We start from the raw sequence: 26,165 nt of genomic DNA, 5'->3' as shown, positions 1-26,165 counted from the left end.
CTTTAGTTATTTGATCAAGATTAGAATTACAACAAAATTGATCCAGGTTGCTTATTGCTATTGCTTCTCACTTTTTATTTCATCTGTTTCTGTTGGCTCTTGTATCTACTCTAAACCGTTACTTAAAAGCAGTTTCCAACAGCAGTACAATTGAAGGAAGCTTTATTAAACAGATAACACAGGCGTTTTCCTGTAATCGGGTTTTGTAATTGGCATTTGCGCTACTATAGTATTAGTAAAATTCAGGTGCATTAGTACACTAAACAAGTGTGAGTGTCTTGTCATCTGAAGTCAATTAACTTGACAGCGTGTCAGATAATCGCAGGAAGTACGGAGTAACGGTTGGTGAGAACCAGGGATTACCTTGTTGAGATCGCCAAGATGGTTTGTTGCCAAATCCGGACATGAGAGACTCCAGGGGTAGATTGAGTCGACCAATCGCGAGCTGTTCTTATGCGATTATGCGAGATGGCGAGACTCCACATCCGCGTCTTCGGCCTGGTTATCCGAGACCTGAGCGATACGCACCAACAGCAATGATGGCTGAGGATGACGCTGAAGTTCGGAATTCTTAGCGATTACAGGCGGACATCTTCGGACCTTGGATGTGAGTACATAAATGCTGATACGTCAACACAGTCTAGGACACCGAAACAAGCTTCAGCTGCCCTACCATTCTATACCACCTTCAGAGACACCCTCGTCCTTGCTTATCGCCCCTCCCTTCACTACCATGTCATCCCCATATTTCTCCAAAGTCCTTGTCTTTGGTGCCACTGGCGAAGTTGGCTCCGCTGTCGCACTCGAGGCCCACGCTCTTGGTGCCCGCGTTTTCATTGCCCTGCGCGACACGTCCAAGCACAATGAGTGGATCTCCCCCGACCAAGAGCGTGCCGCAGACCTGCAGCGCATCAGTGCCGACTTAACCGACCTGGACTCTGTAAAGCGGGCCGTGCAGGAGACAGGCGCACAGGCTGCTTTCATCTACGCCGTACGCTCCAAGGACACGTTGCGTGGTGCCATTACTGCCCTGCGTGATGCTGGCATCCAGTACGTCGTGTTTTTGTCGACCAGTCAGGTCAGGACCGCGGGCACCACCAAGGGTGATATTCGATCCATCAAGCCAGACCACTTCATCCCATGGCAACACGCACAGGTTGAGATTGCGCTCGAAGAACTCGAGGTGCCACATGCAGCGGTACGGGCCGGGTTCTTTGCCAGCAACCCGCTACGAATTTACCTTGATCGATCTTCGGAGCCTAAACAAGTCAATTTGTTAGCCCCAGAAGTGCCGCACGATCCCATTGATCCAGCGGATATTGGGCGTGCGGCTGCTGCCGTCTTAGTCAACCCGCGACTGTACGCGAGCGGTTATCAGGGACCGCCCAAGAAGGATGTCGTTTATCTTAGCGGGCCCGCCTTGCTCTCCCAGACTGAGCAGTGGGAGATCATCAACCGAGAGCTCGTCGCTGCTGGTAAGCCTCAGGTCAAGGTTAATCACATTACGGTTGAGCAGTACCTCGAGAATCTGGCCAAGCTTCACGTTCCTGACGTGGTAGCCAAGTCTCTTGCCAAGTCCATGGTGGAGACGAGGGCACTGTATACTCCTGAGGACTATGAGAAGCAACGGGGTAATGTCGAGCTCTTGACGGGCCGCAAGGCTACAGTTTTTGAGGACTTTGTTAAGAGAGAGATACCAAGATACTTCAACTGAGTTGTTGGGCGTCAGGTTATATGGGCTGCGACCAGCAAGATATAGCATTTTATATAGATCAGCACTTGTCATTCGACTCAATAGACATATATTATTTATGTGCTCTTATATTGTAGTAGATTGCCCATGAAGGGATTTTTTATATTTGTGTAATAAAAGCGAGACTGTAAGATTTGTAGCTGCTAGATGATTCAATCATTCATTAATTAAATCTTGGTGGCCCGAGATCGAAACCCGCCCGCGATGAGGCGCCATGTTCAGCATCGACCCAGGGCCATTCCGGAATCATGTCCATAAAAGGGCCCAGAGTTTCGGTACCAAGTACTCTTTGCAAAGCATCTGACTGGCTACTGTTATCAAGAGGCACTGCTGCCAATCCAGGCAATGATGCTTCAGACGTTGGTATAGAAGGTGGTGTCTGCTGCAGCGTTCCATACCAATTGTTGGGATAAGTAGGTGTCGGATACTGGGAGAAAAGTCCCGGTGAAGGAGAGTATAGTACGGGATCTCGCCTCTGAACCCTACGGCCGGCGTTCGACGACCGTCCCGGAGTTGTCTGCTGCATCTCTTTGACATAGCGAGCTTTGGCCATGAGCCGCTTTATAGGTCGCCACAAGGCAAGTCGTGTTTCATCTTGTCTGCTCTCATCGACTTTCCACCCCTCGTATACTGTTGTTACGCAGTCCCATGCCTGATCGCATTGGGGAGATTGAGGTCGAGCGCACAGCTCAGAAAGAACAAATGCCATGGCGCCCCATTGGATGTGAGTTTTTGAGTACCATGTGAATTGTATAATTTCCTTGCTTGTGAGAAGCATGCCTGACACTTCCAATATTTTGATTGAAGTTTGAAAGAGCTCATCACGTACTTTGTTCTCCAGCTGGCCTGCGGTGTTGGGAGTGGGGGGGAATTGGTTACTGGTGTTTTTACCGCCGACTTCCTTCTCCCGTGACACCACTGAGTACTGGGTTATAAGCCAGAATCGTCCAAGAATGATTTGTGCCACTGCTGAGGAAAGAAGTTGGAATGGCACTGATGCATCGCAGATGGGTAGATACTTGTCCCGCAACCGAGTTTCCAACTCTTGAATTAGAGACTTCGTGTCATCTACCCTTGGGGTGCCTCCATCTTCTGTTGTTTTGTTCTGCTTGTGTCTCATGCGACCCATTTTCAGGCCTGTTTGTATAGCCTCACACCTGACCAAGGTGAGCGTCATGTCGGTCGCATGGTCCCATCTTTCAGCTGGAGGCCCCACCATCTCAGGCGACAAGTCAACATCGTTGATGTGCAATGGGGGCTTGGTATCTGTAACGAAACCCTGCGCAATGGGCTCATTGCAGTGATATTCTGATGAACGACTATCAATAATGCAGATCTGCCACCATAATCGGCGGCGCAGCTCAGTCTCGAAAGGTTTTAGCCCAAATATTGTCCCATCACGATGGAGACCCATGGTCCTTGCGATATGGAAGACCAGCGATGTAAGAGCCCATGCAGCACGCGAGTCGTCTTCATTTGGTAGAGCGGATAAGAAGAGCACTGCGGCCTGCAACATGGTCATGCTCTGAGTGCTCAGTAGGTTGCCTTGGGCGAGAGCCTGTTCCACTGCAAACCGATATCTTTCCAGGGCAGCCTCACGAGTCTCGTCCAAAATATTTAGACATTGTTCTGGATTGAGACTGATGACAGCGGAGTAATGAATGGTGAATAAAAGGGTCTCGGTATGCTTGTCTACTGTGCCAAGAGATGCGATGGCATCCCAGTAGATTCTTGTCAATGTCGGCATGTGAAATATGCGGACCAACGGCGCAACATTCTCGCTGAATGCGGCAAAAAGCGTGACAGCCTGCTGTAACGAGGGATGGTAATGGTACAGAGGTGAAGCAATAGCGCGATAGCCAAAAATGGCAGCGTTCAGTCCCAGCTGGGGAGATGACGGTGAAGTAGCAGCAGTGGTGGCGGATGAAGATATAGAAGGCTCGTAGCCGGCATCTTCACTAGCAGGCTCAAAAAGAAGATCACGAAGTTCCTCAACCTAGAACAATGTGTCAGTCATGGGAGAAATACCAACAGGAGAGAAGCAACAACGGAGGCATTTACCTCATTTGATAAAGTGACCCATAATGCATTGTTCACATAGTAACTCTTTGATTCATCGACTTTGAGACGACTGAAGTCCTGCTCAAACGACTGGCTCTCACTGTCTTGCGCAGTTGGAGGGGTGTCCTGATTCTCTCTGGCTGATATAATTGTTAGGGAGGATCTGAACCGATTGAATGATTGCTTTTCACCTACCAGCAGCACCGAACTGTCCAATTATGCTCTCAAGACGAGACAAACGCTCTGATAGTTGGGGTGCAAGGCTGCGTTTTGGCCTCTTGGGCGCCCTGCCTCTACCGGGTGGATAGATGCAATTGACTTCGGACCTTATACAATTGGAACATTGGGGAAACTGACGGTCGCATTTGACTCGACGTTGGCGACAATGGATGCAGGTACGCACTTGGACGTGTGACTGTGCCAAGCCTGACATGGAGAGACCTCCCAAAGTAGAGTCCATCTTGCTATTACTGATAAGAGCTGGCGGAGAATAATGGTTACCCTATAGAACTCGAGAACTTCGTGGCTTGGCAATCTCAATCAAAAATTGAACGGACGTAACTGAGCGATGCCGTGCAGAACGTCGCAGAGGACTCAAGATCGGGCGAGTGAGGGAGCGGACAATTGTGCGAAGGGATGCCCCGCAAATGGCGTTCTATGCTGCTGTTGGTCCGGCAGTCGCATAACTTATGCGAGATGCGCGAGTGAGCGAGAAAGCGAAAGCTGTCGGCAAATTGGCCATTACGAGCGTCAGGAAAAACACATGATACTAGCGCTGAGAGAAAACATGATAAAGGCCTGTAAAGAAATCCGCAAAAGGATCTCTCCCACGAAACAATCAACGCAAGCCCATTGAACAAGGACTTTGCCTTATCTTGACGCCTTACAGAGTACATGTACATGCTCTGATCTAGAACTGCATCCATACCCCGCCAAATCACGGAAGATAGGCCCCACCGAATGGTCTGACAGGATGAACGAGGAATCATCAAGAAACGAAGAGTCCAACATGGGGATGGGGGCCAAAGAAGCAGCCCAATTGGGTGACATTATCGATTTCGAGGGAGATTCCGACACACTCAACCCCCAGAACTGGCCCATGGGGAAAAAGGTCTACACGACAGCCCTGTGGGCCCTGACAACATGCTGGATCACCTTCGCCTCCGCCATCTACTCGGCCGGCACAGCAGAGATTAGCCAGGAATTCCATGTGTCATACGAGGTAGCCAACGCGGGCACCAGTCTGCTCATTTTCGGCTTCGCCCTTGGACCCATGCTCTGGGCTCCTCTATGCGAGGTTTACGGCCGAAAATGGCCTGCTCTGGCTGTAAGACTCCATTGTTGTTGTTACCGTTACCTGCCCACCAGCGAATCTTACATTGCCTTGCCTTTATGAACCCTCGCTAACCTGTACTTCGCTAGCCCTATTTCATTAGCGCTGCTTTTGCTTTCGGCACTGCGACTGCCAAGGATATCCAGACAATCCTTATTACAAGGTTCTTCGCTGGCGTCTTCGGCAGCTCCCCCATCTCCATTACAGGGGGTTCCATCGTTGACATCTGGACCCCGCGTCAGAGGGGAACGCCTATGGTGTGCTATGGCATCACGATTGCTGCGGCTCCTACCCTGGGGCCTATCATAGGCGGTGCCTTTATCGCCAGCGGGTGCGGTTGGCGCTGGACCGAGTATTTGACTGGTATTGTCATGATGGTCCAGTTCGTCCTAGACGCCTTCTGGCTAGACGAGAGCCACGCTGACGTGCTTTTGACACGGAAGGCAAGCCGGCTCCGTCGGTCTACGGGGAATTTCAGTCTCCACGCTAAGGTATGTGAGATCGGTCCGCAATCTTCCCGCTTTTGGTGGTGCGTGTGCACTGGCTGATATCTTGGCTGAAACAAAAAAACAGTGGGAGGAGACTAGCCCAACGTTCAAGAGTCTACTCAGTACCTACCTTGTCCGCCCGTTTCAGATGCTTCTGGATCCCATTTGCCTGCTGCTTACGATCTATACCTCATTCGTCTATGGTAAGCGCTACAGATGCCCCCAGTCATTTTTTCACCTGCTCAATATTACCTTCCCTGAATGCTGACTTATGGGACTTTTACTAGCAATCCTTTACGCGAGCTTAGAGAGTTTCGCCCTAGAATACGGCCGGTTCCGAGGATGGGGCCCCGTTGTGAGCCAGCTGCCCTTTCTGTCCCTCTTAATTGGCTGTCTCTTTGCCGCCGCCGCCAACATCTTCAATAACATCTATTATGGAAAGAAGCTCGTCGCCAACAACTTCAAGCCTGTTCCTGAAGCGAGACTTCCACCAATGATGGTGGGCGGATTTGCCTTCTCTGCAGGTCTTTTCCTTTTTGGCTGTAAGTCGCAATATTTAGCGGAACCGCCCCGAACCCGCATGATAAAATTGTGGAGATGACTTGCATAGACGACTGACCGTTATTATCATCTTCAGGGACCTCGGTCGAGCATGTCTCAAGCCCTTGGCCATCCATCATCGGTGTCTTCCTTACAGGGGTTGGCTTCACCACCATCTTCCAATCGTCCCTTCAGTATCTCGTCGATACTTTCACCCGCTACAGTGCCAGCGCTATTGCGGCTAACACTTTTGTCCGATCCATGGCTGCAGGTGCTTTTCCTCTTTTTGTTTGGCCCATGTATGAAAAGATCGGCATCGATTGGGGCAGCACTATCTTTGCCTGCATTAGCGTGCTTTTACTGCCAGCCCCATTCCTCTTTTTCAAATGGGGTTATCGGATCAGGGCCCGTGGCGAATTTAGCAAACTCTCTACCTATTAAGGCTACACAAGCTAGACAAGTACCCTGTGGTGGCTGTTTCAATCGATCAAGCATATTCCAACCGCGGAACCGAGGAGATGGTGAGCTGATCTTGGGCATTGTCTATTTCGTCATTTATCAGATACCTACATGCATGAAATGATCATATCAACATGTGTCCCCAACATGGCTGAGCGCCACTCATTAACTGCGAGTTAACTTCGTTTGAATCAGTTCTTCACAGGTAGGCAATGGAATCAGATTGAGTTAGAATAGATCTTGGTAATTTCCACTTAATTACCACTCTGCCTTTCGGCAAGACCTTCTATCCAATGTGACGTTACCGTACCATGACTCTGACTCGCTATCAAACGCCAGACCGGAGATGATAACATATCGCATTACGTGTTCTGATCCTGAATACGATATACCCTGTTTATCGTACTCTGAACCGCACTGACTAACCTGCCATGTCAAGCCTAGCCGAAACCTTACGGGTATAGATGGTTGCATCCAGTATAAGCAAGCTGAAGCTGCATATACGCGGCGTGTCAGAAAACCACAACGCTTAGAAACCACTCAGCACAGCGGCATGGATGCTGACTAGTGGCGCAGTGATGAAAGACGCAAGGCGACGGCAACTCGGCAGTGAACAAGACCCAGCTTTGTGTCCTGCCTGGCAGGTAATCTGATTATAAGACTCGCAAGCCTTAGTTGGGGCCATGTCCCGATTCATCTGATCTGCTGCCTCGGTACAGTATCGAGTCAGCGAACTGCACTGGCTCCCAATCCAAGCCTTGGCAATCTACCTTAATTCTCACCAAGGACACACCCTTCTTTTACTGCCCAGTCACTAGGTCAACCCTTGTTTGCTCCCCTAAAACAACATGCCTCCGTATAACTTCCCCTCTGTACGAGCTTCATGTGATCGCTGTCGATTCCACAAGCTCAAATGCATCGTCAATGCACAAGACAAATCAGTTCAGCAAAAGTGCGCCCGATGTATCAGGGCCAAGGTTGAATGCGTGTATAGCCAACGAGCTCGTCCAAAACGCCAGAAGAACCTCGAGTCGGAGGGCAGCTCTGGTGAAGGAGAAATGGGGCCTCTGACTCCACCAACTGGTTCTAATAGTGCTGGCGAAGAACAGAGCTTTGACAATTTCGACTCGTCTTATACAGGCTCATCAGATATTTGGGCCATGCTGAACACTTCGGACTTCGGAGTCCGTCTGGAAGAGTCTACAATGACCTTTGGCAACTTCGCACAGACACCGCCAGGCATAGCGTCTGCGAGCGCGAGTGGGCTGCATGTTGGTTCCATGCTCGACGTAGTACCGAACCAGATTCTTGGTAACGGACTTATCACTGAGCCCACTACACCCAAATTTGAACAAAACACCGCCTTCATGCACGATTGCACGCAGTCCCAGACCAACGGGAGCCTCGAAATTGATGGGGCTTCGCCAATCACTCGACTATCAAATCTCATGGCCGATATTTACCGGACGTTGGCTATTCTCACGGGCAGCTCGCATGCCACTAAATATCCCAGCTTCAACTTTTGCGAATATCCTATTGGTACCGTCTTGCACCTTGCTCGGACTCTGATAGAGATTATCCCGCAAGTCACAGGCTCATTTCACACGGCCTCGGCATTTACTCAAGACATGACTGGTGTATCAAGGCGTGACTCGATATCCTCGATCTCTCCCTTCAACAGTTACAGCTACTATGCAGACCTCCAATCCATCACACCTCCATCCTCCACAGCATCGTACAGCGCCAAGGATTCAATGGATCCACCAACAAAAATGTTGGCCATGAGTTGTTACTCCTCCCTGCGCCGTCTGTACTGTCTGGTGTTGACCCATTTTGAGACCTACTTGAGAACGACACTCCCTGCCTTTACCAGCAAACTTCTGTCGCATAATGCAGCTGGGGTAAAGACGCTGCAGCTCGGTGAGCTGCCTCTTACGGATGAGGTGTGCAGTAGGATCGGTACAGCGGTGAAACTGATGCTGGATGCTCTCCGCTCCGCGGAGGATATGCTCGGCCTTTCAGATTATGCGAGCACTACGCGAAGATGCCGGAAAGCGGATCCATGCGGGTGCCCGTTCTCAGCAGGACCTACAGAGAGGGGTCAAGATGTAACGCCATTGGCATATGAGGAGCTTTCAGAGGCATTTAAAGACAATGCCATGATGGGATATGAGGGTGCGCACATGGATAATTTGGCAAGCAAAGTCGAGTCTGTTAAGACAATGTTAAAGAATAGAATAGACCTCCGGATCTGAGTTATTTAGACTTTATACACATGTAGATGATTTAATTTTCTTTCACCCTACTGTGCAATTTAATATGCATTCCAATCATATATTGGTCCCTGACTATAAAGCCCGTTAAAGCTTGTATTTAAAAAGGACTGACGTCCCTTAAAACTACGAGGTTGAGCATGAGAATGTCCAGTCTAGGGGAGTCTCAAAATGCCAATGCCCCTCAATCTTATACACGTTTGATCTCGAAGAATACTAGCCTAGGAGATCGAATAATCTGTCTGCGAAACTGTCTTGTCACAAAGCTAGTACTCAATATTACCGGTCTGCGCGCAACCCTGATCGCCGACCCCTCTATTTACTATTTGCCACCAGCATTATAAGCAACACGTTGAGGACTACCCATAGGGAATCCAACACCACTAGTATCAGCAGCGGCGATGATGCGATTAGTAACAGCAGTAGAACCCCGAAGTCCCTCCTTCGCCATAAAATACGCCGCAAGACCAGCAACATGCGGCGCAGCCATACTTGTGCCTGACTTGTACAAACTGCTCGAGTCGCTAAGATGCCCCGCGCTGAGAATATCACTACCAGGCGCAAAGATATCTACCAAGGCGCCATAGTTAGACCATATACTGCGATAACTGGCAGAATCGATAGAGCCGACAGTGATGGCCGATGGAGCAGAAGCAGGTGAGAAATTGGCAGCGTCAGTCGCGCTATTGCCAGCTGAAACAACGATAGTAATCCCAAGATCAGTGGCAGCCTTAACAGCATCATTACCAATCTTGGTATAGGGGCCGCCAAGCGATGCATTAATAACGCTCTTCTTGGTGATACCGCGGACTTGGCGTGATTGACAGCCCACTGTAGGCCCTGAATGATACCGGACATAGTGCCAGAGCCATTCTTATCAATCACCTTAACAGCATACATGCTGCAACCTTTAGCCACGCCGTAGGTCTTGCCACCAACAGTACCAGCAACATGTGTCCCATGGCCAAACTCGTCTGTATTTGGGGAGCCGCTGATGAAATTAGCTCCCCAGAAGGCACGGCCCCCAAACTCCTTATGCGTAGTTCGAATACCCGAATCAAGGATATAAACAGTTGTGCCAGCGCCAGCGGTGGTGTCATAATAGTAGCGAGTGTCTACACCTTCAACAGTATAGACGTGCGAGATACGGGCGAGACCCCAAGGGGCAGATAGCTGGCTGGTATATCCGCGTTTCGTAATTGGGCCTAAGCTAGGGGCAGCAACAGCAGAGACATTCACAATAGTATCCTTCTCAACATAATCGACCTGAATACTTAAGTTAGCACCTAATCCGCCAAGGCTCAAGGTTAGAACGACTGACCAGGTCAGAGTTAATGACTTCCTTAAGCTCTGAGGAGGGAATTTCGGCGACATAGCCTTTGAAACCATCGAGGTCGATATTATCCACAATACCCTCTTTTCCCTTGCTTTTAGCCTTCTTATCAATGGCTTCCTCATGCTTTTTTTTACTGCCAGAGGAAGCGTCAGATTTATATTTAATAATATAGCTGTTTGGGATGACAAGTTCGGGTTCGATATTGGCATTCTGAACTTTTGCCTGGGCAAGGGTCAAACCGACAAGTTCGGTAAGAAGGAACAAAGAGATAACAAGCTTCATAGTTATGGCGGTTGGAAAAAGGAAGAAAGAAGTAAAGCAGTTAGGGGGTCTATGCTGTGTTATGGATTGTGACGAACCTGTGTCTCATGAGGGGGATTGTAGCAGTCTTATTATACTATTCTAATTCCCTATTATCTTAAAGTCCTTCTTTAGCACGCTTAACGGTTGAATCCGTAAGGGGCAAGTGGAAAAGACTTTAGGACGCAAAAGCATGATCTAGACTGAGAGAACAAGGGTGTCTTACTGAAAACAGCGTCTAGGTTTATGCCTCAATAGCTGAACTCGGGCCCCACTGCCATCAGCTTTCCCAGGCGTTTGGCATGCTAGGGGGCTAGATCTGTCTATAAGCCATGATTAAAGCCTTCATAACTGAAACGGGTTTCTGCTACTGTTTAGTGACCGATAAATAAGGTTTAAATTCCAGCTATCTAGGGCGCTGGCTTATTATAACTAATACCATTGGCTCTAAAATGTAGATCATTAAGCCTAGTTCCCAATTCAGTAGTCTCGAACCAGTTTCCAGCCTTAATTCCAGGCCAGGGGCGAGATTCCTACTCAAGAATTCTAGTCAGGAATGGGGCCCATTTCAGGGTGCTACGATTAGGAGCATGGTAGATCTCTCGACGATGTGATTCTAGATAGGAAATTCGGACAATCGTCGACGCCGAGACTGAGCAGGTCGTTTATGTAGCCGGATATGGCCCTCCGGGGGTACTCCTCATGGGTGTCCAGATCGGCCAGGCCGAGAAGTTTGCAGTGCTGGGCGTTCCAATGGTCAGAGTAGTCCCTGATGCCGGAGGTGTAGTCGTCGAAGTCGAAAAAGGAGTAGAGGCCAGGGTAGTTATACTTGGAGTATGACGAGCCGTCGGTGCTGATCCCACTGAGGGCCGACATGTGGTTAAAGACGGTGTCTATGATGACCTTAATGCCGGCTCTGTGGCAAATATCAGTTATGTTCCGGAAGGACCTGCGGTTGTCGAGGCGGCCGGCAATCCGGTACGACATGGGCTGGTATGAGGTCTACCACTCGGGGCCTCGGATATGTTCGGCGGGCGGAGAGACCTGGATGTATCTGTAGCCGGCGGGACTGATGGTGTTGTTGCACTCGCTGGTGACGGAGTCGAAATTCTACTCGAAAAGGACAGCAGTGACGTCCTTGGTCCCAGGAGGGGAGACATTGACTACAGGAGGGGCCAGGCCAGGGGTCATCAGCACTACGAATGCAACGAGGTCGGTCTTGCGTGCCATGGTAGAGATTCGGGAGGCTTCTCAGCTTCTTTTGTACTAATAATCTATATCGATTGTTGCATTTCGAAGATGAGGTAGAGGAGATATATTATATCTACTCGTTCGTACGAGACATCTGTTCAATAGGAACTCCTGAGCATGAACCTGCTACCTAGTAGTCTGATCATCACTCACATACCTCCCTCATCGCCTAGTCTCGGTCCTTTAAAATGCCTCATCAACGAACATTTCAATATCTTGCAGAAACATGCCTCGGCCTGGGTGGCTTGCTCTTGGAAGGCACATCGGGGACATTCGAACTCGACAGCAGAATGATTCAGAGCGTGCCGCGCGAGATGGGATGGCCGACTGAATGATTTCCCGCACCCCGGCTTAGGGCATTGATGACGCTTTGCTGCGCCCTTACGACTCCGGCCTTCATCATGCCGAGGCACTCTGGCTCTGCAGTGACCGATATGCATCCTTTCACTGGCAGTTTCTCTCATGACAGACAATTGGGTCAAGACGTGAGAGTGTTGATGCGTCAGATAAACGTAGCAGCGAGGTGAGGTGCGTTACCCGCTTGATCTAGCCGCTGACCGTTTAGCCGCTGTCGGGCAGTACTACAGTGTTGGACTACCGCGATATCGATAAAGACCATAGTCAAGGAAAAGAAAGATGTAGAAGCCTTCCAGATACGCAAGGCGAGACATAATACAGTCATACAGACACTCGATACCACCCTGAACAACCTACGAGGAGAGGAGATCGAAAGGGATATTACACTCGTGGAAATAAACAGAGCTTTTGCTGTGATGCTTCCTGTAGCTGATACGAGAGTGATGGAACTGATGCTGAACGAGACCCAAAAGTGAATGGATATTGAGCAAAAGTAATGCACTATTTCATTAAAAACCTTTTTCACATCAACCATAGAGTAATACCTACGAAGGGCCCAGGCGGTAGTCTTCTAATTCAAGAGAAATTATGCTCCTTTTAAGGTTTTAATTTCATCTCGTCAATATAATGATGTAAATTAAAGCTTTATTGAGCTTGAATTGATCGAGAAGTTAAACAGACATATTTCTGAAGATTCTTATGGTGTACTATCTTTGATCTTGTTTATCGCATCCATCACAACACCAATATACTCTCACAGTATAAGTGTCGAGGGAAATTCAACCAGGTCCTCATTTCTTTCGCCGTTGCATACCAAGCTGTCTGTTGTTATTAGCATAGGTAATGCGACTCGGTTCCTATACATACCGATTATTTGAAGTAGCAGATAAGCCCACAGCTCTGACCGCCATTGTAGTTGCTGGCATGGGCGAATTTGTGTCCCTCATTCATACCAGCGCGAGCGCAAGCCAAACCACAGTCATTATCTGTGTAGGGTTCTTTGCCATCCACAAAGCAATTATGCCAAAGGGCAACAGCTGACTTTTTGTAGTTGCACTGTACATCTCTGTATAAGTCCCAGGCACCTTCGACGCCTAAGATGCCGGCTCCAAAGAGCAGAGTAATAGTAGTGATTTTCATGATGAATAGTAAATTGTGTAAAAAGAGTAAGTATAAAGATGGAGTGATGGAGAAAATCGAGATGTGGAATGGGAGTCTTGTTGGATTTTATATAGAATATGTTACTGCTGTCTGTTTCTATCTGCCGCGAACCAATGGGCAGTAATTCAATTCTGTAATAATGATTATATGTTACAATAACAAGCGATCCAATAAGACATAATAAAGTAAATGAAGAAAGTATAAATCAGTAGATTAGTGATATAAAAACTACAGTCTGATAATAAAGTTTCGTATGGGAGGGGCAGTTTATTGCAAATAACCAGTTTAGGACGGGGCGGTATGAATATAAGAGCTTGTCAGAGGATTCAACTAAATTAGAGTTTTATTAAGGGCCCAATTAACTGGAAATTCCTCTGGAGCTTTATGTAAATCTTAACTCCCAATTTGTGTATTGTGAGCGTAAGTACCGCCCATCTTATGGTCTTGAACCGGAATGTGCGGGATTGCATGCTGGACTGCGGTTGGAGCTAACGTTAATAAGCGCGTCTTGAGTTCGTTGAGAACGCAGAAAATTCGGTTTAAATGATTGCGCGACATTTCCGAGTCGAATAATGCAAATAGAAATAGTAGTGCGGTCGGCAAAAGTGATGGTTTAGCCTATTAAAGAAGTTAAGAAGTGCGTAGCGGAAAGGGGGTAAGTCATATTATATTGTAGTTAAATTTGGCAGCATATTATCTTGCCAATTGCTGGAGTGTAACCCTTGTAGCTGTTACTTTGCAGAGCTGTCTGGCTGCTATCAGATAAATGTCAGATTGCCGATGCAGATAAACACCTCTAATTCAATGATATAAAATATGACTATTCCACTTGTATGTCGTGATGAAGTATTTGGCCAACAATTCAAGGTCAGCAATCACTTTAAACTTATGAGACACTGTCTAGGGGTACTAGGTTCTCCCTATTGGTTTGATTACGCCTGAGCTCCCTGCCAAGCAAAGGCTCAGTTAATGTGTGCCGAGGTTGATTCTCTCTTCAATCACCATGATAATTATCTCGACCTAGAAGCAGTAGTACACATGATGGATAATATGTCCCCTTGATCGCCAATTCCTTGATACTAATGGTGATATCTTGGCTATTGGCGGTTTCATCTGCTGATCGCTTCCTTGTTGCGCAAGTAAGATGACCAGAGAACTCGAAGACGAAACTCAAGCACGCCAAAATCCATTTGCGTTTCTAGAACTGAGCTCACGCCGCTCTAAGCTGAGGCGGGCTGAGGTGCCTGAGCAGGCCCATTTTTGGGATCGCATAACCCTATAAGGGTCCCCTGCCGGGACCAGATCTGGGACCACATCCCTGTTTTGGGCCTCGATTCCTGCAAGTATCTATCCATTCTCGTCCAACACTCCAAAGCTCAATCGAGAAGGACGCCACGCTTCGTATGCGTCAGCTGAAACCAACTCATCGACTCTGCGAGCCCAGCTTGTGTCTCCATTATTGGATCGCCGTCTCAGGGGCGGCCGTTCCCGTGCCTGCCACTTCGTGATGATGCAGCTGCGCCGGATAGATGATTCCCTCCTTGTCTCGTCATCTCGCACGCCATCGGGGATCTGGCCCCTCTCGCTGGTAAGGCAGATTTCTTAGAGATGCCAAGTCAGGCAAGTCTTGACGGTTGCTGGTTATTCGTCAGAGGGCCCCGGGATATGGAGCTCCGGCAGCCTTCGGAGTACTGGCCGTATCAATTGGCGCCAGCAAGGCATGACTCAATAGATCATGACCATATCTCACATCTCGCCGACCTGCTTGTTGGCCTTAAAGCCATCATCGGCGCCAATCTTCGCCCCTCTCAAGGATCATCGACAGTGTCAAGTACACCGACAAGGCGTCTTTCAGTGCAAGGCCCCTTTTCATCAAAATCAAAGTGGCAGTTTACGCTGGGCCGAGCTGTGCCGCCGGCTTACTGCTATGACATGTGCAGTCACAGGAGACGCATGAATGATGTCTCGAGAGGAACATCTTGGTGGACTCCGGAAGGCAAAGGAGTGACGGCAGCCAGCATCAGTTTCGGGGTGACCGATGAGGGGAAGGAACGTATGATGCTTGAACATGGCCCTTTCGAACTAAGAAGGCATAAATATGCCTTAGAACTAGATCAGTAATATTAATCACGCCAACCCTTACTAGCTAAGCAATCAAGTTCTCATCCTTATGTCCTTAATTCGCTTCTAATGTCGTCATAACCTTAACCCCTTTCCTTTCTCCTGTGATGCATATGTGCGGGCCCTTGCACCGGTTATCCACCATCGCGATGTCTCCTGTACATAAACTCAAATTTAATCCATTATAAAATCCCTATATCTAGGAAGTATTACCGGGCATTCCTATTTAAGATATTTACGGTAAGTCAGTTTCACCTGGCATACAAAGGGCCAAGTGGCCTATCTTCAAGTACGCGAGGAGCGTTTGCCGTATGGCAACAAGTATAGAATGGGTCGCTTTGAGGTTGGCCAAAGCCTACGGCCTCGTCCATGCGATCTGCCCCTGGCCAGCTGGCCACGTTGGTGCCTGTGCTGGAACCGTTTGATCTCTTACAGAATGAAGGACTCATGAAACAGTTCCGGAGTAGGATCAGGTCTCTATCAAGCGGAAAACTGACCAGCTGGGCGGTCTCGATTCAAGTTGATACCTACAACCTAGTCTTGGGTCGCTTTTTTCTCTCATTGTTATGACCGCAGCTCCCACGTCTCCCTGCATCGGCTTCCCCAAAGTCTGCCTCGCCTGTGCGTGACGTATGAGCTCATGATTCATGCATCCTTTCCATGCTGGAGGAAGCAATGAGGCATTCGAAGGGAGTTTATGCCAGCGAGATGGCTTCAGTCGGGTTCAACGGACAACAGAAAATAGTAAGAAAGTAGTATTAAAATACATATATTATTATTATTAATTTAATTATATAAACATAAGTTATAGTTAAAGAGAGAAAACCGGCAATGCTTGCTATTATTATTAACATTACCTGATAGAAGCACTGCGGATTAATGTTAATTCGGCATGCTCCGGCTATTCGCCGGACCTCGTTAACTATGCATAGCTGTCTAGATAACTAAAACGTCAAACTTAACTCACTACTATTTCAATCTCACCCCGCTGTCTCCTATACTTTCCCCCATTTTACGACCTTAGTCACAATTAATCATCACGTCATTATTGGGCATGACTTCAAGTGTAGACGAAGATGTTGTTACAGGAAAAGCCAATTCCGGCCGCACTGCCTGTACAGAGTGTGCGCGTCGTAAGCAAAAGGCAAGTACCTAACAGTCCAGCCTCTATCAATTGGCCGCGTGGCTAATTTCAACACCAGTGCGACCGTAATTGGCCCTGTAATAACTGCCAAAAACGGAGTGTAGCGAACAAATGTCAGTTCAGGTCCCTTGAACGCCAGAGTCCAGGTCAAAAGAAGCGCCCGATTGATACTGGAATTCACAAGGAAACGATGGAAGACGAGTCTGGTGATGAAATAGATGAGGCACAAGTGCTTCAAGTTTTGGGGTATGCTTCAGAATCTTTTTTCTCTAGGATCTGTATTCAAGCGAAGGTATGCTAGATGAAAGGAAAAAAGAGAGCGACTAATACTAGATCAGAAAGAGAGGATTCCGCCGAGTCAACTTCGCATCGATCCTAATTCATGCCCACAATTACGACACGTTCTCGATGTACTTCCTACCCGATCATTCATGGGTAAGTTTCTGGAGACTGCCCGAATATCATCTGACGGCTTTTAAATCTCACGTTCAGACTCCCTTGTCAAAAACTTTTTCGACAACGTCAACTTTCACTATTACATCATCTACCCCTCGTCCTTCCTGGATGATTACCGGGACTGGTGGACCGATCGAATCTCAGGAGACCCCATTAAGTTACAATGGACATGTCTTCTCACTGTCATTTGTGCGTGCTCTGCTCAATATCTAAGTACCGAGTTACAAGGAAAGCTTGAGCATGAACTGGGTGAGAAGACGCAAACACTCACCGAACGGTACCACCGAGTTTCTCGCGAGCTTTACAGCATCATTCCACCTGGAAGGAGTCATTTACATAGTGTGCAATACTTGCTACACTCATGTTACTGGTACAAGTCGGAAGCTCGGTTCACGGAGTGTTGGTATAGCTTATCCGCCGCTATTCGGGAAGCCCAGGAGATTGGTAGGGTTCAAATTCACGCAACCACCTGACAGCTCTAATGTATTTTCGCAGGCATCCATCAAGAAGCATCCACGCTCGACATCTCTGACTTCGAACGCGAAATGTACCGACGAGTTTGGTGTGTGCTTGACACATGGGATTGGTGGGTACTCTGTTGGTTATATAGTCAACATATTTAACAAGTAATAGGCAAATGTCTGCACTGCTTTCGAGACCTCTGATGATAGATCGAACCTGTTGCAAAGTCGGTCTGCCCGAGCTGACCCTCGAAGGCACCACTCCATCACCACTGCTACACCTGAAATTACAGTCCGAGCTTATTCGAAAGCTTTTTAACCGGTTTGGGCCTACCAGAAATGTTGTTGAGTCTGTCGACATTCAAGAGTATCAGAAAATGTTGGAAGACTGGATGATGAAGTTTCCACCGATATTTGACCTCGATAATCCGGATTATAGCCAGGACACTCTTTGCCCATGGATTCCGCTCCACCGCCATTACATTCACACTATGGGATATTCCATGATTCTGGATCCATTCCGTGTTCGTTTAGCCACATCCATCGATACGAAAACCGCATCCAAAACTGAGGTCCAAATAAGAACAGACGGCATCGACTACGCTTTGAAATTGATGGCTGTTCTTCGCGGGTTCTTCAACCACGTTTGGCCTCGTGATGCTAAGTTCCACTTCGTCATATTTTCTATTTTTGACACATCTGCTTTATATTCGAGCATTCTAGCCCACGACGAAGATGGCTCAGTCCCCAAGCGTCAAGAAATGCTCGACTCATTTGACATGGCTGTGGACATGATTAAGCATTTAAGGACAATTGCTCCAAACTTTCAACTTTACTATAAAATCCTCCATCGACTACGCCTCAAGGTTCGGGGGAAGGTCTCTATGAATCCAGAAGTCACTGAACCACCACGCAAGTGCCTGAAATACACTGTTTCTAAATCCACATCGCTGCTTCCGGATATATGTGCCGCACCAAGCACCATCCCCACCTGCTACAGCCAAAGCCCTGCTGTTGGCTCTCACAATGAAGATTATACAGCCTCAGTCGCTCGACTATCAAATGTCGGTCCTGGACCTGATCCACTAGCTCAACCGAATCATGGCTCTCAACGCTACCACCCCTCTCATGGCACACATTCAGTTCATGAAGCATCTATAGTCGGTCAACCACCCATGGTCCAGTCCAGTATGAGTAAGAACATTCAGTCATTATCGGACCTTGATGATGGGAGTGTAGAGCAAGCTATGTTTGCATCTATATCTGAGGAGGAACTCGGAAATCTGGCCGAATTATGGAGATGGCAAGATCTGGATTTAGGCCTTATCGACCACTCAAACCCATGATATTTGGTGAAGAATTCAGGTTCAAGTAGTGGTTAAAATACGCATAGTAATATAATTCGTTTGGTAAATTTGACTTAATGCGAACCTAAGATATGCCAAGATAACTTAAGGCCGATAGGCATTTAGAACTGTGAACCTTGAAAAGGTTAAAGGGCTTCGGCAACGTAAGTAGGTTAGAGACTTTAGCAGGATTTGTCGCATCATGCAGAGGATGTATGTAATATTTATATGATTTCTTTCTTTACTATTTTTAAGGATAAAATAACAGCTGAAAGATACCTGTAAGCCTAATGCAGCTTCTTAAATAGTACAATAGCATAAAGCTAAATAGTAAAGCGTCGATCTTTGCACCAAGGTATTTATTATTTATAATTGAAGCCTAGTAAGAATTGAATAGCGCCTAGATATACAGCTTAAACCAGTTAAGCATCTCAATTGGCTCCTTTGCAAAATAATTATAACCATCAAAGCGCCTGTCAGTATCCTCAATCCAGACCATTTTCTTTTCCTTACTTCCAAGTGCATCGAAGATTTGTTGGCTATCAGAGGTATCGATCAAAGTATCTCTGCGAACCTGAGCGAAAAGGGTCGGAACTGTTACATTCTTTGCCAAAGGCAGCGGAGTCAGTTCCGCCAACCAGAAACCAGTAAGTTCATGGATGCGCTTATCAAATGCGGCGACAGTGGCCTCCTTATCGAGGCCGGAGTTGATAGCACCCTTCTCGACAAAGGCGTGCCCAGAGACAGCTTGGAGAAGAATCATGGCCTTGATGGTCTTGAAGTACTCAGGGAAGTGCGTCATTGCGTGGATGGTGGCGTTTCCGCCCAAGCAGCGGCTGAGAAGACCAATACTGTTGTTTTTGGTTTCAGGGCGAGACAGGGCATATTTTATAGACCCAACAACATCGCGGGCTTCATAATATCCCAAAGCGCCGCACAAGCCGCCGGAACCACTAGCACTGATGCCATGGTTGCGAAGGTCGTAACAAATGATGTTGTAACCGGCATCATGTAAGTTCTTATAGTCAGGAAGAAAATTGACCTCAAAACCGCCAAAACCACCATATCCCTCCAGATGGCCAGGAAACCCATATCGGTTGCAAGTCATTGGGTGGTTGGCGATAATGAGCTTCTGTGAATTTAATGCAGGGATGAACCATCCTTGTATAACGGTTCCATCGAGAGACGGAAAGAAAATGTCCTCGTATTCCATACCGTACTCGTCCGGGCGGCGGAGAATAGGGGAGCGCTGCCCAGTTTTGAAGAGCTGGGCGTAGCCCTCGACGAATTTGTTTAAAGCTTCGGTCGACGACATCTTCAAAAAGAATTAGAACACAAAATTGTTTGTTTAGAGTCTGTTGCACTGTATAGTTGAGATTTCATAGAGTTACGGGATTACTTGAAACTGGTTAGTAGTATCCCTTTTATACTCTTCTAAGAGACGTTTTCGGCCGACTCTTGTCGGTATCTACCTGAGTGATCGGGATGGAGAACAACGCTAAGCACTTAAAGTATAATATCATAATAACCGTTTTCGGCAAGTGCGGAGATAAGCAACACCACCCGAAAATTCTGTAAAGTAAAATTAATGGCCAAAAGTCTGGAATCACCCCGCTCCACCAACAACACCACCAATTTCAACATATTACTTCACTCTGCAATTGAACAGGAATTAATTATCAGAATAGCTTCATTTAGATATCATTAAATAGCCCTAAGTCTGTAGATTAATATTTTGTATACCAACCCTGCGCCCGCTTATAAGCTCGAAGTCTGTTAGCAGCTGAAGTCGTTAGCTTCAAAATCAGTCGGTCAGGTAACGCTTCCCACGCTTCTTGGATCCATTTAATCAGCAACTTCCTGTGAGCTTCGCTTTTGCCTAGTCTGATAAATTCAGGATGAATTCTTTGTAATTTGGCCTTTAAAGCCTTCCAGATGTGTTTAATTGGATTTAAATCAGGGGAATGCGCAGGCCATTTAATTGGAATAAGCCCGTGTAAAAGCAACCAATCCCTTGTAGCTTTGGCGATGTGTATACGAGCGTTATCTTGTTGAAAATCGCCAAATTCATTGAGAAAAGGAAGAAGACCTTCCGTTAGGGCTTTGCGATAAGACCAGCTAGAATAACCTCCTTTTTCAGACGTCTTATCCCTCATTATAGGGATAATATATGTCCTTTTCCTTCCAGAGATTCCTGCCTAGAACATAATCGACTGACGAGCTTTTCTATGAGACTGAACATTAATAAGGTCATTACGGTATTTCTTATCAGGCCGGCAAAAGACCCAGCCGTTGGGGTTGTTCGGGGCGTTCTGTACAGTGACTTCGTTACTATAGCAAATCTATATAGAAAGGTCAGTTGGAATAGCTTCATTTTTGACCGACTTATACGTATGTAATCGTCGAGATGACGGAGCCAAAATGTACAGTGTTCAAGCCGCTCTTTTGCGTCTTCTTCTGATAGTCTAATTCGTCTTTTTGACTGCCATTTGCGATGCCAATGGCTCTGTAAACGTCTCTTGAGAGTGCGTATAGAGACATCTAATTCCAGTTTATATAGAATGTCATTCCAGCTGATTTCGCGATGCCGATTAATATACGAATTAATCCTGATAATCTGCAGAGGCGTGAGTTTCTTTGGACGCCCTTTTCGTGGCTGTGAGGCCAAGCTGTGGTGTTGTTCCCATCGTCTTTTGGTCTTTGAGATAGTCCCTTGGGTCGTTGAGAAGTTATCTGCAACTTCCCTCTGAGATTTACCGGCGCGTAGCTCTGCCATTATAGCTGCTCTTTGCTCCGGAGTAAATTCATGATTAAATTCACGATTTCTGCTTATCTCAGTACCAAAAGACCGATTTCCTGAAGTCATTTTTCATTATTTAATTGCTGATTGAAGAAGTCGTAATAGTTCTGTTACGCTGTGTTGAAAGCGGGGTAGCATCGGGGTGATTCCAGACTTTTGGCACGTGATTGTAGTTAGACTTTCTGGTTTGCGATTGGATTTACATAACTAGTCTCTGCGGCATTCGTTAAGTGGCGTCTGCATCCTTGGCTGTATTAGTAAAAAATGGGTTCCAAGGGCCGAAAAGATGCCAAAAGTCCGCCGAATCTCGGATTTGTCACAAGTTACACTGCTGCTGCGATATATTTTAAAATAAATATAAAAATAATAATACTCTAGATAGTGATTAAAAGATAGGTACTGCTAACTAAGCTAAACCTTTGTATCTATGATGAGGAATAATTAGTTATTGGGGTTGGGGTTGTAAGCCAGGCGTTGTATCTAAGGTTCTTTTCAATATCGTAGGGGTAATGGCCGTATAGGCAGATGGGCTTTCGCGCAGACAGGATTTTTCAAAGAATACCAATCAAAAAGTATTAACATAGCCGATAGGCAGAGCAGTATGAGCACATGATCAATCTGTGAAGTGAGACCAACATAAGCTTGCCACCATGCAATGATCTGGCCAAGGGAACTACCGGCTGTTTGCGGACAAGCTCTGTCAAATGCACAGATAATCACATCAGCTTCGGCATGAGAGCATCATGGTGGCGGCAAAGTTAGTGAAGCTACTGATGGTACTCTACCGATTGGTACGCTTGGTAATCTTTAAATGGGGATACGAGCCTGGAGGGTCTCTCTCGTCGGGACCCAACCAAGTTGTGTGCCCGCTGGGCAAAGGCAGAGGCCATGATCTCGATTACGACTACGGATGCACCGATGGCTAGTGCTGGAGGAACTGCGGTGGTCCGTTAAACTATTTGCTGAGAGAAAGCCGTGGTGCTGGCTTAAGTATGAATCAGGAAATGGAGGATAGACCCCTTGTAGAAGGCGGCAAGATTGTAAATGGTCGTATAACAACAACCAGGCGTATTGCTCTAAGAAGAAGAAGGGCTGCGGAGAGTGCGGCTGCGGCTGAGAAGCACCTACAGCTACATTCCAACCTCGGCTCGTGAAGCCTTCCTCGACTCATTCCACGCATATTGAGTTACCGTTTGGCATAATCTATATACGCTTCAGAGTTGTCTCTACTTTGAATACAGTCTATTCGGCTAGTATCAAATCTATTATTTCCTCTTTATTTCAGGCTCATGGTAATTTGCCACATGATGAATGTGGAACTGTAACGACGTGATGGAGGCATGTGGCTATAGGATGTAAAGCTGCTATAGATTAGTAATGCTTAAGAGCCCCAGTGGCTGAGAAGTAGGATTTAGGTCTTCTATGTGTAAAGCATATCCTAACAGTCATTTCCAGTATAGTGTTAAATATATTCGCTAATCTGAATATTAATAGTTATTTTATATCAGTACCATTGACCCCTTCTACGACCTTCGGCTTAGATTCCATGGAAGATCAGGATTCGGTGGCAGAACAAAGCTAACCCGACCTGTCAGTGCAATTCTCACATACTCATGCGTAGACTTACCTGTTCTGTCTGTTTGCCAGACCTTCATACATAAGATACCACGCCGTGAATGAAACCAACAAGCCAGTCACACCGCCGCACTTGAGGAGCACGTTATTAGGAGCTCCCGACTCTTCAGTGCAGAGGTTAGCCACCCCGAGGAAGAGCCAGGTGCAATTGACAAGAAGGCAAAGCGCCAGAGAAAAGACATTCGACTTCATAGAGCACAGAGTTATGGCCACTGAGAAGATGAAGAATCCCTACAGAATGTGAGTTTTGGATTGCTCTGGGAGTAGGTAAATGTAGCGGTGACCTACCATAAGAAATAGTCCGTTGGCGTGGTTGTAGTCGGCAAGGCTGGGGTAAGCATCCCTGACGTGGAAGCTGGGGATCATACTAATGGCAAAAGAGATCCAGAAACAGCCATACGAGCAGGCAATAGTGGCGCTGACTGTATTGCCATTGGCGATATCCCTAATCAAAGCATGAGCATCCACCTGTAAACATGCTGAATTAAATGAACAACCACTCACCACATGCCAGAAAGTAATTGAGCGAGGCCTCCATAAGCCAGAGCTGGTCCAATGACAATATTGGGAACAGTCACGCCGTGAACATTGAGATTGACCAAGGCTGTTAAAAACGTCGCGAAGGCAAATCCAGAGAGACCAAGGGGACCAGCATCACCAAATTTCTGGCGAAATTCAATATCCTTTTGTCGAGCAGCTTCTTGTTGGGCTGTGGCTGCGCCATAAGGCTTTGTCTCAGAGCCATCCTCCTGTGCGGACCAGAAAGCTGCCTCTTTGTCTCCACTCGATCGGTCCACTTCGGTTCGTGCGGGCGACATTTTTCGTGTTTTCTCAGACAACGAGACTAAGATTTTGTCGTAAAGAAATAAAAAGAGATTCAGAGATCGCAGTAAAGATAAAAGTTAAGGTAAGAAGAAAGGGGATCTCGCCGAAGCTTGTTTCTCTTTTCAGTGGAGGTAGTGGATGCAGTGGGTCTCCGGAGTAAAGAAAAAATTTACGTCTTAGTTTTTGATGTCTAGGCCAATAGAAGGCAAGGGCGAGGTTCGAAATTAACTGCAATCTGCCCACTATTTGTGTTTCTGAGCTTAATCGGATTGCCAAGCATATCGCCATCGCCAAGAGCATGCATATCTATAGAAAGTCCCCGCTAGGCAAATCGATATTGTAGCTAGTGTAGCTTTTTTAGTACGTAACGCGAACATCAACGGTGTGACTTGCGGAGAGTCGAAGTTTTGATCTCAAAAACAAAGCAAATCTATCAATTAAAGGTTTTATTTACTGACCTAGTCATACCACGGATTTTAAGAAATTCTGCCCTGTATACTCTCAACGCTTGCACGGTCTACCTTTATTACTTGAATTGGGCTTCCTTCTACGGTGTAGCTGTCTATTCGTTTTGGACACCCTACGAATCTGAGCTAACTAGTTGAGGAAGTGCAGCCCGTAGTACCTGGCAAAATCCAGCCAAAAGCGCCGCAGCCCGCCGCTCGCCGATGCACTAACATCGTTAAATAGCTAGAATACCCTAGAGTTGTGATTTAAGATCTATCTCACGTCACGCATCTAACACTGAGGCCTCTATATGTAGTATTAATTGCTTTAATTACGGAAATTCAAACTAAGTTACTTCTTTAAAGCTTTATGCTAAATATCCAAGTTCAATAAATAACTATAAGGCGATGAGTATTGCCCATATAAGATTATGGCATTACATTGCCGATACGGAAAATTTAACTTTTAATACTACCTAGGTCATCAATACTAGGTCGGTATTCCTAGGCTGCAAATATGCCATCCGATAATCTCTTTGCCAGATACTATGGTCGATAGGAGAACGGGGATGGATTATTAATATCGCGTTTATCTATAGCTTAAAGCCAGAAGTTAAGCATAGTCAGTCTAACAATTTGGCAAAGTGCTACCGTGCTGACTAACGGCATTACTTTATAGTTTCCTACTGCGCTACTTAAGCTGTAGTTATTTAAATAATAAAGTATATTACTTGTGAGGATGCTCCCTCTAAGATCTACGTCAATACTATCTTTCCCGGCTTTAAGTTTTAAGACCACCTCCTTACACTATTATTCCTATATCCATGACCTTACTCCACTAATTTGCAATTCCTTTTCAAGTCATTCAGACTAAGATAGGTCGAGTAATTCTCGAAGGGGCGCCGCTACTGTTGCTTAACATCCTTAGGGGACGCTAGGCATGACCGCAGATGTTGCTAAAGCTGCCATTTTTCTCGCAAACGAACAGTCGAGGTGGGTCACCGGTGTTACATTGCCAGTTAATGGCGGCTACATGGTGGCTTAATGATTTAACAAGTATGCTTTTGGATTGCTGGCGAAGCAGCAACTAAGAAGATATTGAGCAACCTTTGAGATCAGTTTTGATGTTTCTTCACTAGTAGACTAAATAATATACCACTCACTCTAATAGCCAATAGGATCTGAGCGTAAATGAGGGGTAATCTTTATTTTGTGTCAGACGATACTGGGATTTGACTTTCATCCCTCGCAAACCCATGTTGGTAGTGTTCCTCAAGCATACCACCACATAGAAAAAGTTCTCCCCCAGCGAGTCACACCTACTTCCGTTACCCCTACTCTTACCATGAGCTCACAGGGACCCTATGGCCATTATTCTATGCGCGATGATATTACGCTTAACTACTCTAGTGATCTCGTCCATGCTCTAGCAACTCCACAGGGGACATTCCTCCGAGGCTTAAATAAGGGCCTGGAACCCCTAGAGGAATACCAAGAAGGTGGCTATTATCCAGTCTATATTAGAGATATACTTAGTTAATTAGATTAATATTAAATTATTTATAAGCTTGGTTATAGTGGTTATAGCACTATCTGGCTTAGTCAGGACTTGCTAGAGG

The 26,165-nt window shown here is 46.7% G+C and overlaps 11 protein-coding genes across 11 annotated transcripts; 5 read left to right on the top strand and 6 right to left on the bottom strand.

The window, feature by feature from the left end:
* The first annotated feature begins 600 nt into the window (after nt 1-600).
* On the top strand, nt 601-1,812 carry BKA55DRAFT_563440 (uncharacterized protein). The gene has a single exon (XM_046192391.1). The coding sequence runs from the start codon at nt 620-622 to the stop codon at nt 1,712-1,714; it is 1,095 nt and encodes a 364-aa protein (XP_046050685.1). The 5' UTR covers nt 601-619; the 3' UTR covers nt 1,715-1,812.
* Nucleotides 1,813-4,641, bottom strand: BKA55DRAFT_563438 (transcription factor). Its single transcript, XM_046192390.1, has 3 exons — nt 4,010-4,641; nt 3,815-3,954; nt 1,813-3,749 (listed from the first exon to the last, which is right to left on the bottom strand). The coding sequence occupies exons 1-3, from the start codon at nt 4,272-4,274 to the stop codon at nt 1,917-1,919; spliced, it is 2,238 nt and encodes a 745-aa protein (XP_046050684.1). The 5' UTR covers nt 4,275-4,641; the 3' UTR covers nt 1,813-1,916.
* Nucleotides 4,642-4,829: 188 nt separating this feature from the next.
* Nucleotides 4,830-6,616, top strand: BKA55DRAFT_592510 (MFS multidrug transporter-like protein; the record flags this gene model as incomplete). Its single annotated transcript, XM_046195406.1, has 5 exons — nt 4,830-5,141; nt 5,237-5,638; nt 5,721-5,838; nt 5,923-6,177; nt 6,273-6,616. 5 exons carry the CDS (start codon nt 4,830-4,832, stop codon nt 6,614-6,616), a joined length of 1,431 nt encoding a protein of 476 aa, XP_046050683.1.
* Nucleotides 6,617-7,839: 1,223 nt separating this feature from the next.
* Nucleotides 7,840-8,889, top strand: BKA55DRAFT_592508 (uncharacterized protein; the record flags this gene model as incomplete). The annotated part of the gene is made up of 3 exons (XM_046195405.1): nt 7,840-8,173; nt 8,383-8,449; nt 8,484-8,889. 3 exons carry the CDS (start codon nt 7,840-7,842, stop codon nt 8,887-8,889), a joined length of 807 nt encoding a protein of 268 aa, XP_046050682.1.
* A 340-nt stretch (nt 8,890-9,229) lies between these two features.
* On the bottom strand, nt 9,230-10,603 carry BKA55DRAFT_662365 (peptidase S8/S53 domain-containing protein; the record flags this gene model as incomplete). Its single annotated transcript, XM_046197631.1, has 3 exons — nt 10,229-10,603; nt 9,759-10,173; nt 9,230-9,717 (listed from the first exon to the last, which is right to left on the bottom strand). Exons 1-3 carry the CDS (start codon nt 10,523-10,525, stop codon nt 9,230-9,232), a joined length of 1,200 nt encoding a protein of 399 aa, XP_046050681.1. The 5' UTR covers nt 10,526-10,603.
* Nucleotides 10,604-11,125: 522 nt separating this feature from the next.
* On the bottom strand, nt 11,126-11,530 carry BKA55DRAFT_537524 (glycoside hydrolase superfamily; the record flags this gene model as incomplete). The annotated part of the gene is made up of 1 exon (XM_046189928.1): nt 11,126-11,530. The coding sequence occupies one exon, from the start codon at nt 11,528-11,530 to the stop codon at nt 11,126-11,128; it is 405 nt and encodes a 134-aa protein (XP_046050680.1).
* A 1,255-nt stretch (nt 11,531-12,785) lies between these two features.
* Nucleotides 12,786-13,329, bottom strand: BKA55DRAFT_563434 (uncharacterized protein). The gene is made up of 2 exons (XM_046192389.1): nt 13,019-13,329; nt 12,786-12,973 (listed from the first exon to the last, which is right to left on the bottom strand). Exon 1 carries the CDS (start codon nt 13,289-13,291, stop codon nt 13,022-13,024), a length of 270 nt encoding a protein of 89 aa, XP_046050679.1. The 5' UTR covers nt 13,292-13,329; the 3' UTR covers nt 12,786-12,973; nt 13,019-13,021.
* Nucleotides 13,330-14,920: 1,591 nt separating this feature from the next.
* On the top strand, nt 14,921-15,433 carry BKA55DRAFT_537523 (uncharacterized protein; the record flags this gene model as incomplete). The annotated part of the gene is made up of 1 exon (XM_046189927.1): nt 14,921-15,433. The coding sequence occupies one exon, from the start codon at nt 14,921-14,923 to the stop codon at nt 15,431-15,433; it is 513 nt and encodes a 170-aa protein (XP_046050678.1).
* Nucleotides 15,434-16,399: 966 nt separating this feature from the next.
* Nucleotides 16,400-18,946, top strand: BKA55DRAFT_611275 (fungal-specific transcription factor domain-containing protein). The gene is made up of 6 exons (XM_046196659.1): nt 16,400-16,577; nt 16,636-16,869; nt 16,916-17,012; nt 17,070-17,477; nt 17,529-17,619; nt 17,667-18,946. Exons 1-6 carry the CDS (start codon nt 16,488-16,490, stop codon nt 18,838-18,840), a joined length of 2,094 nt encoding a protein of 697 aa, XP_046050677.1. The 5' UTR covers nt 16,400-16,487; the 3' UTR covers nt 18,841-18,946.
* Nucleotides 18,947-19,188: 242 nt separating this feature from the next.
* BKA55DRAFT_563430 (Alpha/Beta hydrolase protein) lies at nt 19,189-20,263 on the bottom strand. The gene has a single exon (XM_046192388.1). The coding sequence runs from the start codon at nt 20,153-20,155 to the stop codon at nt 19,241-19,243; it is 915 nt and encodes a 304-aa protein (XP_046050676.1). The 5' UTR covers nt 20,156-20,263; the 3' UTR covers nt 19,189-19,240.
* A 3,000-nt stretch (nt 20,264-23,263) lies between these two features.
* BKA55DRAFT_592504 (GPR1/FUN34/yaaH family-domain-containing protein) lies at nt 23,264-24,093 on the bottom strand (the record flags this gene model as incomplete). The annotated part of the gene is made up of 3 exons (XM_046195404.1): nt 23,264-23,506; nt 23,564-23,720; nt 23,780-24,093. 3 exons carry the CDS (start codon nt 24,091-24,093, stop codon nt 23,264-23,266), a joined length of 714 nt encoding a protein of 237 aa, XP_046050675.1.
* Between the last annotated feature and the right edge of the window lie 2,072 nt (nt 24,094-26,165).

This window comes from Fusarium redolens (assembly GCF_020744475.1).
Source record: "Fusarium redolens strain MPI-CAGE-AT-0023 chromosome Unknown BKA55scaffold_6, whole genome shotgun sequence".
NCBI classification, from domain to species: Eukaryota; Fungi; Ascomycota; class Sordariomycetes; order Hypocreales; family Nectriaceae; genus Fusarium; species Fusarium redolens.
The sequence above is the reverse complement of the archived record's forward strand: the minus strand, read 5'-3'. Positions and strand labels throughout refer to the sequence as shown.

Bases quoted from the DNA above. Each gene is read 5' to 3' on its own strand.
- BKA55DRAFT_563440 (XM_046192391.1), top strand. From the start codon at position 620: ATGCTGATACGTCAACACAGTCTAGGACACCGAAACAAGCTTCAGCTG.
- BKA55DRAFT_563438 (XM_046192390.1), bottom strand. From the start codon at position 4,274: ATGGACTCTACTTTGGGAGGTCTCTCCATGTCAGGCTTGGCACAGTCA. The intron at 3,955-4,009 runs GTAGGTGAAAAG...CAATTATATCAG, and splicing joins TGGACAGTTCGGTGCTGCTG to CCAGAGAGAATCAGGACACC. The intron at 3,750-3,814 runs GTAAATGCCTCC...ACATTGTTCTAG, and splicing joins GGGTCACTTTATCAAATGAG to GTTGAGGAACTTCGTGATCT.
- BKA55DRAFT_563434 (XM_046192389.1), bottom strand. From the start codon at position 13,291: ATGAAAATCACTACTATTACTCTGCTCTTTGGAGCCGGCATCTTAGGC.
- BKA55DRAFT_611275 (XM_046196659.1), top strand. From the start codon at position 16,488: ATGACTTCAAGTGTAGACGAAGATGTTGTTACAGGAAAAGCCAATTCC. The intron at 17,013-17,069 runs GTAAGTTTCTGG...TCTCACGTTCAG, and splicing joins TCCTACCCGATCATTCATGG to ACTCCCTTGTCAAAAACTTT. The intron at 17,478-17,528 runs GTAGGGTTCAAA...GTATTTTCGCAG, and splicing joins TCGGGAAGCCCAGGAGATTG to GCATCCATCAAGAAGCATCC.
- BKA55DRAFT_563430 (XM_046192388.1), bottom strand. From the start codon at position 20,155: ATGTCGTCGACCGAAGCTTTAAACAAATTCGTCGAGGGCTACGCCCAG.